This window comes from Xenopus tropicalis, chromosome 8, assembly GCF_000004195.4.
Source record: "Xenopus tropicalis strain Nigerian chromosome 8, UCB_Xtro_10.0, whole genome shotgun sequence".
NCBI lineage: Eukaryota > Metazoa > Chordata > Amphibia > Anura > Pipidae > Xenopus > Xenopus tropicalis.
Window position 1 is genome coordinate 138795532 of NC_030684.2, and position 17387 is coordinate 138812918.

General features: G+C 42.8%; 2 protein-coding genes across 3 annotated transcripts; one reads left to right on the top strand and one right to left on the bottom strand.

Annotated features, from left to right (window-relative positions):
• The first annotated feature begins 72 nt into the window (after positions 1 to 72).
• On the top strand, positions 73 to 4956 carry LOC101731164. 2 transcript variants are annotated; one of them, XM_031890719.1, is made up of 6 exons: positions 73 to 1027; positions 3009 to 3126; positions 3354 to 3731; positions 3956 to 4139; positions 4558 to 4614; positions 4747 to 4956. In XM_031890719.1, the coding sequence occupies exons 2-6, from the start codon at positions 3054 to 3056 to the stop codon at positions 4829 to 4831; spliced, it is 777 nt and encodes a 258-aa protein (XP_031746579.1). In that variant the 5' UTR covers positions 73 to 1027; positions 3009 to 3053; the 3' UTR covers positions 4832 to 4956. The 2 variants fall into 2 exon arrangements, with proteins under 2 accessions (XP_031746579.1, XP_031746578.1); XM_031890718.1 differs by lacking the exon at positions 73 to 1027 and having other exon boundaries at positions 2634 to 3126.
• A 908-nt stretch (positions 4957 to 5864) lies between these two features.
• On the bottom strand, positions 5865 to 16566 carry LOC108648372 (NACHT, LRR and PYD domains-containing protein 3). The gene is made up of 10 exons (XM_018096861.2): positions 16504 to 16566; positions 16040 to 16104; positions 14585 to 14760; positions 13653 to 13718; positions 11249 to 12927; positions 10719 to 10805; positions 10239 to 10409; positions 8465 to 8629; positions 7082 to 7190; positions 5865 to 6050 (listed from the first exon to the last, which is right to left on the bottom strand). Exons 5-10 carry the CDS (start codon positions 12160 to 12162, stop codon positions 5961 to 5963), a joined length of 1536 nt encoding a protein of 511 aa, XP_017952350.2. The 5' UTR covers positions 12163 to 12927; positions 13653 to 13718; positions 14585 to 14760; positions 16040 to 16104; positions 16504 to 16566; the 3' UTR covers positions 5865 to 5960.
• Between the last annotated feature and the right edge of the window lie 821 nt (positions 16567 to 17387).

Consider the following 17387-nt stretch of genomic DNA (forward strand, 5'->3'; position numbering starts at 1 on the left):
ATGAACCAGGAAGTAACAGATTTATTTACCTGTGACAAACGGCTCATGTTTCCGCCCATTAAAGAAATGTAACAATAATTTGAAACCAACAGCAGCTCATACTGAAGTGTGTCTGTGACATATTGCTTTTTAACCCCTTTGTGTCTTACTCTGGACTCTTGTGTTTCCTCAATGATCCTTTCCCTAATGTGGGTGAATTGAGAGGGCGCTACATAGTGTGGGATTACTGAGACCCCCTGCTTCCTGACAAGCTCCTCAGTGAGGCCTCCCACCCATGGCTCTGTGTTACTGAGACCCCCTGCTCCCTGACAAGCTCCTCAGCGAGGCCTCCCACCCATGGCTCTGTGTTACTGAGACCCCCTGCATCCTGACAAGCTCCTCAGTGAGGCCTCCCACCCATGGCTCTGTGTTACTGAGACCCCCTGCTTCCTGACAAGCTCCTCAGTGAGGCCTCCCACCCATGGATCTGTGTTACTGAGACCCCCTGCTTCCTGACAAGCTCCTCAGCGAGGCCTCCCACCCATGGCTCTGTGTTACTGAGACCCCCTGCTTCCTGACAAGCTCCTCAGCGAGGCCTCCCACCCATGGCTCTGTGTTACTGAGACCCCCTGCTTCCTGACAAGCTCCTCAGTGAGGCCTCCCACCCATGGCTCTGTGTTACTGAGACCCCCTGCTTCCTGACAAGCTCCTCAGTGAGGCCTCCCACCCATGGCTCTGTGTTACTGAGACCCTCTGCTTCCTGACAAACTCCTCAGTGAGGCCTCCCACCCATGGCTCTGTGTTACTGAGACCCCCTGCTTCCTGACAAGCTCCTCAGCGAGGCCTCCCACCCATGGCTCTGTGTTACTGAGACTCCCTGCTTCCTGACAAACTCCTCAGCGAGGCCTCCCACCCATGGCTCTGGATTACTGAGACCCCCTGCTCCCTGACAAGGATTACTGAATACAACCCTAAAACAACCCCTGGGAACCTGAGTCAAGATGGTGGCACTTTTTAATGAAGAGGAGGTCAAGCTCTGGGTCAAAAAGTATGCAATTTTATTTGGTGTTGCTGGGTGTGAAATTTCCTAAAGGGCTTTTCCTTCTCTCATGTGAAACAAAATAAACATTACTTTTAATAGTCACTATTATGTCAGTAGGGAGGCCCTGATGCATTTCTCTTCACTAGATTGAACACAATGAGGAGTAAGTCATTGGGCACAAAACAAATTAACAGGGTGGTGCACCTTTTGGTTTATTTTGTATAGTTTTTGAATTATTTGCCTTTCTCTTCTGACTTTCCAGCTTTGAAATGGGGGTAAGCAGCCAAAAAAACCCATATTACTCTATGAGGCTACAATTTCATTTTTATTGTTACTTTTTATTACTTATTTTTCTATTTAGGCCCTCCTCTATTCATAATCAAGTCTCTCTTTCAAACTGCTGCCTAGTTGCTAGGGTATATTGGATCCTAGCAACCAGATAGCTTTCCAAATTTGCTGAACAGAAACCCAAGACCAATTGCAAATTGTCTCAGAATGGCTCCCTACACATCATGCTAAAAGCCAATTTAACAGTCGTGCGTCAGTGACAGTTACTATACTCTATAGGCCTTCTGACTGCTTTATACTATCAGTGGCCTGTGTATCAAGTAAGGGTAAAGAGACACCAGGAGATCAGTGCTTATAGTATATACTATATATATTGATAAATGTTATAACATTCTTTAAAAAGAAAAGCCAACATTTTATTGTTACTCTCTGTATCCTAAAATAATCATGTGACATCTAGTTATAAAACAGTGGCCCTGTTTGTCTAAAGCACCAGAAATGAACATTGTGACATCATCACTCTGGCAGTTTATGAGCATTGTGACATCATCAGCCTGGAAGCTTTAGCCCTGTACTGGTCACACTGAGTTAGTTAGAGCTTGACGTGAACACTACTAGTGCTCACATCATGCACTCTAATAGATCAAAAAGAACTGTGAGTACAATATATATATATAAATATATAACATTTAATTGCAAATAGTTAACTTTTGAATGATCTAAATTATCTATAACTGATGTGTAATTTTAGAACATATGTAAGTTTTTTTTTATAGGTTTTGCAGTGGGCCCAGTAACAGAACTGTATATATATATATATCTGTAAATGTTAAACTAGTCCATTAGGTGCTGAGTTTTTCAAATTTGAGTTAGATTTTTTGTGGGGAAAAAACGCATAAAAAAGATTTAAGTTTTTGCACTCATGTTGGCTTTTTTTTTAAAGGCAAAACACAAAAAATAGACATTAACCCATTAAAGAATAAAAAAATGCAACAATTTATTATTTTATTTAGGGATGCGCCGAATCCAGGGTTCGGTTTGGGGTTCAGCCAAGACTCTGTCTTTTTCAGCTGAAAATCATGTGACTTTTTGTCGCATAAACAAGGAACTTTAGAAAGTTCGGTCGAATCTGAAAATAGTGGATTTGTTGCATCCCTGATTTTATTTAATTGGTTTTGGCCAAAGTAATATATAGCTGTAAAACTGCAAGGCCCAGTTTGCCTAAAGCCCCAGATATGAGCATTGTGACATCATCACTCTGGTATCTTATGAGCATTGTGACATCATCAGCCGGGAAGCTTTGTCTCACACTGAGCTCATTGGGTGTTAGGAGCTTGATGTGAACACTATAGGTGGACACATCATGCATCTTAGTACATCAAAAAGAACTGTGAGTCTAAAATAATAGCTATTTATTTGGGGCTGTAGGTGTTGATACTAAACTGTATTATTATATATAATGGCAAATAGACTTATTTTAAATTATGCAGGTGAAACATTTGCTCTGATTCCAGTGTTTGATAGAATATATATATGTACATTAGCTAAATGTGTGCCGGGGTTATTTTTGCTTAGTTACTGGGTTTGCCCAAAGCGCCACAGATCAGTATAACTATAAGGCTCAGTTGGGCTGAAGCAGCAGATAGGATCAATGTGTCACATTCTCATATTTATTCTTCTCTTTCTTTTTCTTTTCCAGAGAAAGATCTGTGAAGGCCGTGGGAGACTCTCCTGCCCAGCAGTGATGGGTCCCGCGCGTCTTCACCCATTTATTATTTTACTTGGATTATTTCATCTATTTCTCAGCTCCACATCAGGTAAATATAATTCTCTTGCCCTTGCCCCCTGAATCACTAACTGCCCCTGTATGTGTGCAGCCAATCCCTTATATATATATATATCAGTGTCAGGTTAGTGAGTGGATGTGGGATGTCGGGGGGCTGCTAATGAATGGGATTGGGTAGCCCCCCTATTGCAGGGTGAGGGCTGCTAGAGACTGCGCTGTAGGTTCCATGATCCTAATGGGATTTTTCCCCTCTTTTAGCGGTGAAGGTTGAAAACTTCACCTTATTTGAAGAGAAGCTGAAGCTGGAGGCGCATACAGCCAATATGATTCCCTGTGTGTTTCACACACGGCGCCGCCTCAACCCACTCAGAGTCCAACTGGAATGGGGTAAAATGGATAAGGAAGGTTACGTGCCCCTCATACACCTGGAGGGAAACCACGTGAGAAAGGCAGCGGCTGATTTTGGGGATAAATACCAGCTGTTTATACCCCAAGTGTCACAAGGGAACTGCTCCCTTGTGATAAATCCCACGGATATTGCAGACAGCGGCACTTATCAGGTCCGGCTGAGGATTCTAGGAAAGCTGTACGAGCCGGTTCCATCCATAGAGATTCAGGTTGTCGATCAGCGCAAAGGTAAGTTAAAGGGCAAGTAAAACAATCACTCCCGATTTCAAATGTAATCCCAATTCAGCCTCTGTCTCATTAGATATGAAAGAAAAAGTGTCAGTACTGTAACCCCAATAGGCAGCGCATTAACTGACTAAATATAATGCCCCCCAGTGCTACCCACCTGCGCTCACTTACTCTCAGTAACTCTCTCATTTCATTGGGATTCACTGTATCATTTTGCTTTGCAGTTGAGTCCCGGGCATGGGGCAAGAAAAAGACGACTGTACCGCCAACCACTATTGCAACAGTACCACCAGGATTTGTTGACGACGTCCAAAAAAGACTTGTGAAAATTGATAAGATGGCGATTATAGCGATTATACTTAATGGGGTGTTCGTTGGTATAGCCATACTGCTAGGAGTCCTTGTATTGTAAGTAACAGTTCTTATTGCTTGTTTTCTGGTGGGGAAGGAGGGTGGGAATGTATCCGGCTTTAGAATATAGATCAGGGGCAACAAACATGTAGGGACACTAAATATTTGAGCAAGAGCCAATGTAGCCATGTGTGAGTCTGCTCAGCCATAAATAGCCAGTAATATATCCTTATATATGGGGGTTAGTGATGCCATCAGTTGGCCTTCCTTGGAATCAGTGTCTGGCCTGGTGCCCTTATATGGGCATGGGCCCCCTGGGAGTATTCCAACATCATTATATTTTACACATAGGGGTTATAGTGTCTCATACAAACATATATTAATACATATACGGGATTTGTAACAAAGATGTATATAATAAAAATGCTATAAAACTCGTGCAGCCAATTTATAATATTTCTCCTGTTTATTGCAGTATTACATACAGGAAAAAGAGTTCCTCTGGCGATGAGGAGAACCCACCAAAAAAACGGTAAGTAAGCATTTATACCAGTTTTTATTCCCACTATACTTCTGAGCCCAGGGGGCGGCATACATTCCCATCTAACAGGGACACATATCAGTAAGGAGCTTTAACCATCTCCAACCTATTTTGTATGTGCAGGAAACAGAAAGGAAAGAAGGAACCATCTGACGAGAGTGAGGAAAGCTCATCCAGTGAGTCAGAAGAGAGCTCTAGTGAGAGTTAATAGGAGAGACTGGGCATCATTACATGATGTGGGAGGGAGGAGGGCCAGTCAATGGAAGAATTTAGACACTTCACTGGAGAAGAAGAAGAAATTCTACTTTGTATAACTTTCACAAAATATTAACAATAAACCAATAATAATAATAATAATAATACAAATTCATTTTTCTATTCATTTCCTTGGCTATTTGTAGAGAGTTTCCATTTTATTTGTGCATTATGAGAAGTAATTAATATGAGGTGTAAGTATCAATAATATAATATCTCTATTAACAGAGCGCAGTTACTGCAGCACTACTATATGCTGCTAAACACATTGCTTAGTTGCACACACTTTCCCCTATATGTAACAAAATAGGGTAATAATGAGGGTAAAAACTAAGGGTAACTCTTTCTCTAAATTTGCCCAAGTGCAGTAACCGATAGCAACCAATGAGATGTTTGCTTTTAAACAGGTGACCAATAAATGCTGCCTGCTGGTTGCTATGGGTTACTGCTCCTGGGCAAACTTAGTGCCTTTTATTACATAAACCCCCTTGTGTCTCAACCCCTTTCTTCTTTTACATTGTAAGTTCTTTTGGGCAGGGCCCTTTTTATGTATTGATTACTGTTCACAGTGACAAGGGTTAATGTCCTATACTTGAAGGGCATATTTATTAACATAGGGATTGGTGATGTTGACCATAGCAACCAGTTCTTTGCTTTTCTATTCTAACTTCCATTCAAATCTAAATGCTGATTGGTTCCTATAGGCAACATCCAGTGTCCAGTGTTAATAAATACCAGTCTGAGGGTAATAACTAAGGGTAACTCTCTATCTCTGAGCGGTTATATCTCTGGGCACGGCCGTGTGAATTTAGGTAATAATCCCTACAAGGTTAGTTAGAAGCTTACAATGATGTTAAGGTTGGATAAGAGTGAGCTGAATGGCTAATATGATGTAACAAGGTAAAATTATCTGAATTCAAATATCATGAATTAAATATAAGATTAAAAAAAAAAACAGATAAAATAAAATGCACATAAAGATTGAATTTGTATTTATAAAGTAATTTATTCATCACTGGGTTTGATGGAGTAGCACATTATTATTGGGGAAATGTGACACAGACCCACTTGTTCCCATTCACTTATCCCAAATAACAGTCACTTCTGGTTTGTTGTTCTGTAACCTCAACAGGTTTCTTTTTGTTTGCTCTGAAAAGGCGTTCATTTCCAACCTAAGAGATAGATCAAAACTCTGTACTGGAAAGTAAATATCTGGATAGATAGATAGATAGATAGATAGATAGATAGATACAGAGATAGATACAGAGATAGATAGATAGATACAGAGATAGATGATAGATAGATAGATAGATAGATAGATAGATAGATGATAGATAGATAGATAGATAGATAGATCATAGATAGATAGATAGATACAGAGATAGATAGATGATAGATAGATAGATAGAGATAGATATATGATAGATAGATAGATGATAGATAGATAGATCATATATAGATAGATAGATAGATAGATAGATAGATAAAAAGATGGATAGATTGATAGATGACAAATGGATGGATAGATAGATAAATAGGCAGATAGATAGATGAGAGGTGGATAGATAAATAGATAGATGAGAGATGGATGGAAAGATAGATATAAAGATGAGAGATAGATATTATAGATAGACAGACAGACAGACAGATGAGAGATGGATAGATAGATAGATAGATAGATAGATAGATAGATAGATAGGAGTTAGATACTGTAGATAGACAGACAGACAGACAGAGACAGATAGATAAAAGATGGATACATAAATAGATAGCTAAGATATGGATATGATAGATAGAGATAGATAGATAGATAGATAGATGAAAGATAGATAGATGAGAGATAGATACTGTAGATAGATAGATAGATGAGAGATAGATAGATAGATAGATAGATAGATAGATAGATGAGAGATAGAAACTGTAGATAGATAGATAGATAGATAGATGAGAGATAGATACTGTAGATAGATAGATAGATGAGAGATAGATACTGTAGATAGATAGATAGATGAGAGATAGATACTGTAGATAGATAGATAGATAGATAGATAGATAGATAGATGAGAGATAGATACTGTAGACAGATAGATAGATAGATAGATAGATAGATAGATGAGAGATAGATACTGTAGATAGATAGATAGATAGATAGATAGATAGATAGATAGATAGATGAGAGATAGATACTGTAGATAGATCTTACCAGTGCACTGACAGTCATGGCGCCAGGTATGGCACATGGAGCAGATATTGGGGCAAATACACACACCATTGAGTTTGTGTGCCTAAATCCACTCCGCTTTGGCTTCTCTCTGCCATGGTAGGAAATGCAGGTGTGGAAAAGCGTTAGAGGATCCATGTGTCTATCCCAGGCTTTCATTGGCTACTGGCATCTATATTTATGTGCATACTGACCCCTCTGGGCTGCCTGGTCCCTGACTTGTGTGTATCTCAGAATTCCCTCCCCTGCTGGGTTGTGCCTGATGTTCATGGCCTATAAGATCTGCCCATCCCATAACTACCTACAGATATCAGACTATGAATGTCCCACCTTACTTCATACTCAGGGAACTTTGTGCCTGTCCTGGTCATTCTGTGGTTCATCTGAATTCTCATTCTCCAACTGCACAAGATCTAGCTATTAATGTTGCTTACCTTCTACCTTCTACAATATGGTTGCCACCTTTGCTGGGGGCTAAACCTGAACAAAAGGGTGGAGCTGATGGCATCAGGGGCATGGTAGTGATGCTGGGAGTGGCCATAATGATGTGAGGGATATAGCACTATTGAGTGCTATTCTGATTTCTACTGGGAGCTGCTATCTTGCTCCCTTCCCATTGTTCTGCTGATCGGCTGCTGGGGGTGAGGGGGGATATCACTCCAACTTGCAGCGCAGCAGTAAAGTGTGCCTGAGTCTGAGCTTTCAGCCAGCGCTACACATTAGAACTGCTTTCAGCTAACCTATTGTTTCTCCTACTCCCATGTAACTGGAGGAGTCCCAAGCCGGACTTGGATTTCTTACTATTGAGTGCTATTCTGATACCTACTGGGAGCTGCTATCTTGCTCCCTTCCCATTGTTCTGCTGATCGGCTGCTGGGGGTGAGGGGGGGATATCACTCCAACTTGCAGCGCAGCAGTAAAGTGTGCCTGAGTCTGAGCTTTCAGCCAGCGCTACACATTAGAACTGCTTTCAGCTAACCTATTGTTTCTCCTACTCCCATGTAACTGGAGGAGTCCCAAGCCGGACTTGGATTTCTTACTATTGAGTGCTATTCTGATACCTACTGGGAGCTGCTATCTTGCTCCCTTCCCATTGTTCTGCTGATCGGCTGCTGGGGGTGAGGGGGGGGATATCACTCCAACTTGCAGCACAGCAGTAAAGTGTGAGTGAAGTTTATCAGAGCACAGGTCATGTGGCTGTGGCACCCTGGGAAATGAAGAATATGGCTAGCCCCATGGGAAAAACAGATTACAATACAGGATTCTGCTGGAGAAACTCTATTAACTGACGGGTATTTCCTTAACTTATTTGTGTTGTAAACTATAATACCCAAATTTTCCTAACAGGTTGCCAATGGTACTTACCTGATCTCCCTCAGGCTGGGGTGCTCCAGTATAAGTTTCTGTATATGGGGGTAACCAGCGTTGCCAAAGAAATTGGTGCTGATATTGAGGGACATGAGGTTGGGGTTGTTAGTCAGGGAGAGGAACGACTCGGTGTATTCTGGGGTCAGCTTGGCCTCCTGGAGTCTGTAGAGAATGGATGGATATATATCACCTACTCTATATCCTGTTTATATACAGTGAGATCTATGTGGGCCACATTTGAAGAAACCAGTTGAGCTTCATCCATAAACTCATACTTTCAAAGAGAAATGAAAGAAATGATGTTACATTACAATTACCCTCAAGGGTTTATTATCCAAAATCCCCTGGAGCTTATTTCTAATGTCCTGTATACACGAACTGCACAGTATTCAGCCAAAGAGAGCAACTGCAACATGGTAGTTTGAGGTGCAGACAGCCTACACCCATTAAATCCAACTGTTTGTACACCACCAACTGGCTCCATACATTTATACAATAGAAAAGGTAACATTACTCTATTTGACTCCCATAAAGCTGGATAATAGTGCCAGAGATCCCGGCCTTAGGGTAACCAAGTCATTTGTTCTCTTAGCCATTTTCTTGGCTACTGGATTAGGAAGGGAATTTGAGAAAAAGGTTCTGACCATGTGTTTCAAATAACTGGATACGGCCTGAGCAATTTGGGGTAAACAGGGCAAACATTTTTTAATTGTAAAAACGGCAATGTAGGGGGTATAAGGAGGCCATACACGGGCAGATTGAAGCTGCTGATTCAAGTCCCTTAGACTGTTTCGGCAGCTTATCTGCCTATGTATGGGGAACCTTGACAGCCTCTCTGACTGATATTTGGACAAAAAATGGCCAGATCTTGATTGGGCAGGTTTGATTTTCCCGTTTGATGCAGTCCTCGTTCCGGCAGTTCTTTACAGAGCGCTGGTAAGGCCCCATCTAGAATATGCTGTTCAGTTTTGGTCTCCAGTGCTCAAACGGGACATTATTGAGTTAGAGAGGGTCCAGAGAAGGGCAACTAAGCTGGTAAAGGGTATGGGAAGTCTCAGTTATGGGGAAAGACTTCAGATGGGGTTTTTTGCCTTCCTCTGGATCAACTGGCAGTTAGGCAGATTATATATAGGCATTATGGTTGAACATGATGGATGTGCATCTTTTTTCAACCAAACTTACTATGTTACTATGTACACCCATTATTGTAATTCAGTTGTTTGGCCCTAAACTAGCCCCATATTGGCCACCTAAGGCGGGCGTATCAAGAGAAAGATCTACTCACTTGGCAACCATGCCAAACAAGCAGATAAACGCAACACGGTATAATTTCAAATTAAACCCGATCATTGCCGTATTTGTTAAACGTTGCGATAATGCGGTAATCGTTAGTAAGAAGGTTGACAAAATTCACAAATTTTTCCAGCCAAAAGCATTGAAAAACCTGAAAAATTTTGAATTTAGGAAATTTACGTTTGTTTCCATGAATCCTCTTTATTTTTCCCCAAACAGGAAGTGCTCCAGCGGCCATTTTAGGAGCATTGGTGCTCATTCTTGGGAAACAATAATGTGTTTAACTTTCACTCGAAACTAGGTGAAATAGAAAGCAATGATGGGATTAACTTCCCCTTGAAAGTGTGTGAAATATGAAACAATGGATAAAACTCTGAATGTTTTATCCGGATGACAGAATCAAGTTTATATCTAAAGGATAAACAAAGCTGTAACATTATATCCCAATTACTGGCCCATTATATTGTGCTTTACTCACGCCAAACGCTCTATCCTACAGGCTGGGTCAGACAGAACCATCAGCAACTGATAGAAATCCTCCCCGGCCAGTTTGTTATTCGACAGATCCAGGTCCCTCAGGGATGTGTTTTCATGAATTGCCCAGGCCAGCAGAGCACAGCTTCCCTCCCTCAGGCCGTTGTTCCTCAGGCTGTAGGGAGAGGCATAAATAAAATTAATATTTTGCAGTAGATAAGCTTCATAATATTTGTGATATGACTGTCATATAAATTGTAGAATGTTGATTTCCCCCTATTATCTCTTATCTCCACCAGATAGAACCAGTGAAACAAGGTGCCATGTTGGGCTTGAGAAAGAGAAATCTAGAACAACTCATCTCCTACTGTAGGATTATAACTCCATGAAATGGGCATAAACTTATTATTCCTAAACAATTCAGTCCACACAGAATGTGGAAATAGGAAAATAAGAGACTCAGTGTGGAAAGGAGGAGACGTACCTGAGCCTTTGGATTCGGCAATCTGGGCGGGTTAATATGGAATAAATGTGCGCCATGTCCTCATCCCTCAGATTGTTTTTTGTGAGTCTGTTGGGAGTCGTGGACAATTCTGTTTGTCAGAAAGAGTATTAAATCCAGCACTATATAATTTATCCTTAATTAACCAATGCTATACATGATTCTTGGTGACTTGTAATATCCTTATCATTTACAGTAGGGGGTACATTATCCCTTATAATACATGAGTGATACTCAGATTTCCCTGTATAACTCAGCCTGCAGCCTTGTGCCTTTATATGGGCACAGAACCCCTCAGTGACTGCCAATATCCTTATCATTTACAGTAGGGGGTACATTAACCTATATAATACATGAGTGATACTCAGATTTCCCTGTATAACTCAGCCTGCAGCCTTGTGCCTTTATATGGGCACAGAACCCCTCAGTGACTGCTAATATCCTTATCATTTACAGTAGGGGGTACATTATCCCTTATAATACATGAGTGATACTTAGATCCTAGATCCTACCTGACATCAGTAACAGTGTGTAGAACCGCTGTGAGTCTCTCCAGTCCTTCTGTCTGAATAAAACAGATACCAAGGTTTAGAAGTTCTGTTTCCCTACAGGATTCCAGGATGAAAGCCAACACTGTGCAGTCCAGAGGCGCCAGGTAAAATTCAGAAAACTGAAATTGTCTGTTTGATCCGATGGATGAGGACACAAGTTCCTTGTACTGGGATTCTGCAAGACGGGCAAATACATTGAGAACTTCCCTACAGTCATCATATTGTGTCTGTGGGGTAGGAATAAGATTCTGGAGAAAGCTGATAACATGTTTGGCGGCTGGAGCGGATAAATCCCCTACATACGGCTTCAACAGGGATCTGGTGGAACTGTCAGATAGTCCTGATATGAAACGAAGGAATATTTCCCCACGGCCGTCTTCTGTTAATTTTGCCTCCTCAAGAGCCTTCTGCAGCCCCTCAGGGTAATAGTCAAGGTAGTGACCCAAGGCAGCCATGAACTCCTGTATGGTTAGATGCAAGAAGGAATAGGACACGTGGGGAGGCTGCCCACTCTCCATCACAAAGCTTGTAGCTAAATGTGACGAAGTATCCACACTATATACGGCTAAAAGTTCTCTAGTAAATGAAAGAATGCGACTATTTACCCCATACTCTGCCATCCGGCCAATGGATATCAGGAAATTCTTATCAATAGACCCTGCCTGGCAGTGATTGGCAAGGATGTTACTAATAAAACTGGCATAAAGCTGTGTGACCGTTTTGGGAAGAAATTCCACAGTCTGCGCTGAGTTTGCCCTTTGGGCCCTGAAGCACATGGATAAGACGGTACAGATGATCCAGCAGTAGGATGGGATGTAGCAGAATGTGTACAGCATCCCGTTCTCCCTCACATAATGGAAAGCCTTCTCCCCCATTGTATAATCTCTAAAAAAATGCAGAAAATACTTTTCTCTTTTGTTGGGAAAAAAAGCCCATAATTTCAGATATTCTGTTAAAGATGGAATAGTCAACTGTTGCTAGTCTGGTTGGGCGACTGGTTATTAGGACAGAACAGCCGGGAAGGAGAGACTGTCTCACCAAACTGGACACAATCGCACTAACTGTCTGTATGGAACAGGGGTTGGTGCACAGTTGATTTTGATTTAAATCAATTTGATATTTGCTTTCATCCAGGCCATCAAAAATAAAGAGTAGATGCTTAGGATTGTGTAATATTCTGTCAAGCTGACTGTGTAGATAGGGATATTCATTAATAATCATCTGTGCCAGGCTCAGCTCCTCCTTATTATTGAGATCCCGGAATTTGAAGGAGAAGACAAAGGCAAATCTCTGGTAGAGGTTCCCATTGGCGGCCCAGTCATAGACAAACTTCTGCATTAATGTGGTTTTCCCCACCCCTGGCACTCCGCTCACCAGCACTGCCTGTGGCACACATCTCTTTCTGTGGCACCAGCGGAACAGCCGCTTAGGGCTAATCCTCTCCAGGTTACTCTGAGCCGTTTCCCCTCTTTCTATGACTTCGTGTTGGGTGGGTGTCCTGAAGTGCTGGCTGGAGACAATGACAACATCTAAATAGCACTCAGAGGTACTGAAACTCTCACAGGTCCATCCTGGGGCTCTCCGTTCCACCAGGTTCTCCGTTTTCTCCATTAGACTCTGTCTGTGCTGTGACTGGCAGGCTGGGGAAATATAAAGTTGAAAAGAAACATTAGGAAGAAGAAACGCTTATTATAACACTTATAATAAAGCGGCAGAAATGATATACAATTTTATACATTAAGGACTAAGTGGCAATAAAAGGGATTATTTGCCACCCCGGGGTACAAGTACAAATGCATTTACCCACACAGGAAGTTTCATCCTTGCCAGAAGGTCATTTAGGGTCGAACTGCCCCACCGGGATACTGGGAAAATTCCCAATGGGCCTCGAACCAGTTAGGCCCCCTGCCTGCTCGGGTACCTGCTTGGGTATCTTGTAGGCCCTGGATACCCTAGTCTAGTCATCCCCCAACCAGTGGCTCCCAGGCAACACATTGCTCACCAACCCCTTGGATGTTGCTATTTTTGAATTCTTGGCTTGGAGACAAGTTTTGGCTGTATACAAACCGGGTGTAGTGCCAAACAGAGCCTTCTATAGGCTGCCAATCCACACAGGCGCTACCAAATAACCAATCACAGCCCTTATTTGAAACTTTTTTCATGCTTGTGTTGCTCCCCGACTCTTTTTACATTTGATAGTGGGTCACGGGTTAAAAATATTTTGGACCGATGCCCTACTCTGACACTGGGGTCATTAACCAACTGACAGTTTAAGCAGCTATATGGCAGATTAGATTCCTTTCCTACCAATAGTTTAGTTGTCTTTATTTTATTGTCTTTATTTCTTCCTCTCATTAAAACTTACCTTTGAGATCATCGTGTAGTTGATGTCCCTCCTTGTCCAAAGTAATGTTCCTCTCCAGCTGATCCCCTGAGAAATTAGTTTGTGATTAATAAAACAGACCCTGAACTCAAGTCAAACAATGGATCATGAAATACAACTGTAGCCTAGGTCTGCCACCCTGGTCCATCACCCGATTAACTATAATGGAAAGACTGGGGGGGCGTTAGGCTAAATAATAATGGGGGTATCTGTAAAAATGCAACTACTGACTTATAAGACAGGGCAATGTGCAATAACGCATTTCATGCCCAATAAGAGGTGCATCTATTTGCCCCATTCTATACATGCCCGTACGTTTAGATCAGGTAGAACCGGTGCAATTTTGGGGCATCCCTAAAGAGATCTATTATACCGTATGCTTGGGAAATGGCTTGGGAAATGAGTTACCCCTTCTCTAGTCTATTTGCTTCAGGATCGGAGAACAAATCTTGAACGTAGAACCAACTGGAAGGCTCTAATATAGCCAAAGGTTTTGATAAACCAGTAAAGGCAAAAGTAACAACCTTTATACCAGTCGGCAATGGAGTTAGGGGTTAAGTTGGTGGTTAAACTGGGCATACACTTTACTCAATCTGGCTACCAATGTGCTGGGCCAAATCAAGATGATGGGAGCCATAGGGAGACCATTAATAGAGGACCACATCAACACCATGATGCCTTGTCAAAAGGCATTTTCTTTTTTGCCATTTTTACCCTTCTTTTTTATTAGTTTATATTTGGTACTTTTGTTACAATCGCACAGTGGGATGGTGGATGACATGTGTGGCCTTTGACTCTGTAGGACCTAGTACAGTAGTGCCAATGCCCCTATACGATGTTCTTGACTGCACAAACCCTGTTGGTTATTGAGTGGAGCCAACAGCTTCCCCCTGTTGGTGTAAAACATACAATACCTGTGTGGGTGAGTTCATCCAGCGCCCCCAGCAGGTTGGGGTGAGGTTGTTCACTCTGTAGGACAAAGACTCTTCCAAAATCCCAGCATAGCTTCTCTACCCTGGCCCATAATATCTTTTACCAGCCTTTCAGCATACACAGATTCACCAAGGTGCTTTTTCATGGATGGATAGTCCTGGAACACAGATAAACAAAAATGATGTTATTCTAAGGAATGAATATGCCTTCATGTGATGGAGAAAGAACACTTCTTTGTAAGTGAATGTTGTAACCAGATTCAGCCCTACATTCCCCAATAAATCTACTGTCTCCGGGTGTCTTGCCTATGTCTTCCACTGGGTGGCGCCAGCAGAACCCAGTAGCTGCTGAACAGGGATTCCAAGAGACTTCTAGAAAACCTCAAACTTGGGGTGGAGATTCTACAAGAGCAGCCCGAGAGCCTCAACCTCATACCCCAGGCTGGTGCATCAACCTGGTTGGTTCCTAGACTAATACCCTTCGTAGCGAGTCACTGGGCTTGGTGGATGGTCCTCTTTAGGGAAAGTCTCATTTATCCCATCTCCATTGTTTTTATAAAAATGATTTGATGGAGCAAATGGTTTCTGCTCTTCAAGAACTTTATGATAGACACCTGTTATATGATATATGTTCTCCAGGTGGGCCCCGGCGGCCCAGACCCGACCCTTGCTGGCGCTCCCCCAGCCGACCGTTCCTCCCCTGACGTATAAAACGTACGAGTGCTCAAGGGAGGACATTGGGTGGGGGACCCTGCAAGGGGGTCAAAAACTATGGTGGAAAAAATTATTCGCTAAACTGATTCCACAAATTGCAAATTGATATTGGCAACGAGAAAACTGGCGCTTTATTTGCGCATAACAAACGCACACATGCTAATCGCAATCTGTGGTGCAAAATTCACATTTTACCCCAATTTGCAAAAAAAAAAACAAAAACGGGCATAACGGTGCAAAATGTAAGCGTTTAGGGGAAAACATGCACCAACAATCATGTATTTACAAATTACCCCCAGTAAAAATGTTTGGCTATTATAGATCACCTGGAATTTAAAGGGGAAGTACACCTGCGATTTATTTATTTATTTTTAACATTGAGTGTCAGTTTGAGAAATTGAAATTTACTACAAATAATAAGTTTTGAGTTCCGAAGATATAAAAACATATAAAATCAAAGTAAATGTAAATATTAACTCCACAAAGTGAAATATTGCTAATAAGCCCCCGCTGATTAATAAATCATTCACATTACAAGCAAATGCCATTCAGAAACCCTGATAAAGGTATAAAACCCTCAGTTTCCCCCAAAGGAGAAGCAACCAAGCCCTGTAGCTACTAAACTCAACACGGGGGGGGTAAATCCTTACTAAATGCACATGGGGGCACAGTGCCTTCTGGGAGTAGTTATCTTCCAATCACAAACCACTCAGCTTTACTGACCGTTAGTAATGGTTTTCTCACGAATTTCCACCATTTCTTATTCTCACGGAATGTTTCAGATCCGCCTAAAAATGAGAAATAAATATTAACCCCACGCCCATATAGACCTTCAGCCCCGCCCCCCATATTAGAATTGGGTGCCCTATCCAACAATGGAGTACAGTCGCTTAGTGTATGGAACAAAGCTTCCTTCTGAAAGGGTTAATTTTGCCCTAAAATATGCCCCATATGCCCCAAGGGTCTGGGTTATGTAATAAAAGACACTAAGTTTGCCCAGGAGCAGTAACCCATAGCAACCTATCAGCAGGTCATCTGTTTAAAAGCAAACATCTTATTGGTTGCTATGGGTTACTGCTTCTGGGCAAACTTAGTGTTGTTTATTACATGTGGGGGTATGAAATCAATGAATAAAGAGCATGTCACATGATCTGTTGATAGCCAATAGCGTATTCCCTGAATCTTACCTTGCGTATGGGACCCAGTGAGACTCCCGGCAGGCTCTCTCCCCTGTGGGTGGGGGGGGGGGGGGGGGGGGGGGGGGGGGGGAGGGGGGAGGGTAAGGCACAAACTGGGGTTACACACACGCCCAGATCAGGACAAACAGGAATTGTTTCACAATATCTGAATGTGTAAAGTAAATATATTCCTTGATTTAATAACAATTAATATGCAATGTAGGTGAGTGTAAGGGTTAATCTCTTTAACTCTGTCTGTGCTTCTCTGCACTGTATCTAAGCAGTCACGAACCATTCAACAGTGAGTTAATTCCTGGCTCCTTATACCCAAGGGGAGCTGTCACTTGGGCAGAAAAGGGTTAATTGTCCCTTATCTGACTCATCTCCAGCCAATATGGCCTCTCTTACCCCCTACTGTGGCCTCCCCCCCACGGCCCCTTAATTACTCCCCCCCTACTGTGGCCTCCCCCCCACGGCCCCTTAACTACTCCCCCCCTACTGTGGCCTCCCCCCCACGGCCCCTTAACTACTCCCCCCCTACTGTGGCCTCCCCCCACGGGCCCTTAACTACTCCCCCCTACTGTGGCCTCCCCCCCACGGGCCCTTAACTACTCCCCCCCTACTGTGGCCTCCCCCCCACGGGCCCTTAACTACTCCCCCCTACTGTGGCCTCCCCCCCACGGGCCCTTAACTACTCCCCCCTACTGTGGCCTCCCCCCACGGGCCCTTAACTACTCCCCCCCTACTGTGGCCTCCCCCCACGGGCCCTTAACTACTCCCCCCCTACTGTGGCCTCCCCCCCTCGGGCCCTTAACTACTCCCCCCCTACTGTGGCCTCCCCCCACGGGCCCTTAACTACTCCCCCCCTACTGTGGCCTCCCCCCCACGGGCCC

Bases quoted from the DNA above. Each gene is read 5' to 3' on its own strand.
- LOC101731164 (XM_031890718.1), top strand. From the start codon at position 2,961: ATGTGTCACATTCTCATATTTATTCTTCTCTTTCTTTTTCTTTTCCAG. The intron at 3,732-3,955 runs GTAAGTTAAAGG...TTTGCTTTGCAG, and splicing joins GGTTGTCGATCAGCGCAAAG to TTGAGTCCCGGGCATGGGGC. The intron at 4,615-4,746 runs GTAAGTAAGCAT...TTGTATGTGCAG, and splicing joins GAGAACCCACCAAAAAAACG to GAAACAGAAAGGAAAGAAGG.
- LOC108648372 (XM_018096861.2), bottom strand. From the start codon at position 12,162: ATGGGGGAGAAGGCTTTCCATTATGTGAGGGAGAACGGGATGCTGTAC. The intron at 10,806-11,248 runs GTAGGATCTAGG...GACTCCCAACAG, and splicing joins CACACTGTTACTGATGTCAG to ACTCACAAAAAACAATCTGA. The intron at 7,191-8,464 runs GTAAGTACCATT...CTACCATGGCAG, and splicing joins CCCAGCCTGAGGGAGATCAG to AGAGAAGCCAAAGCGGAGTG.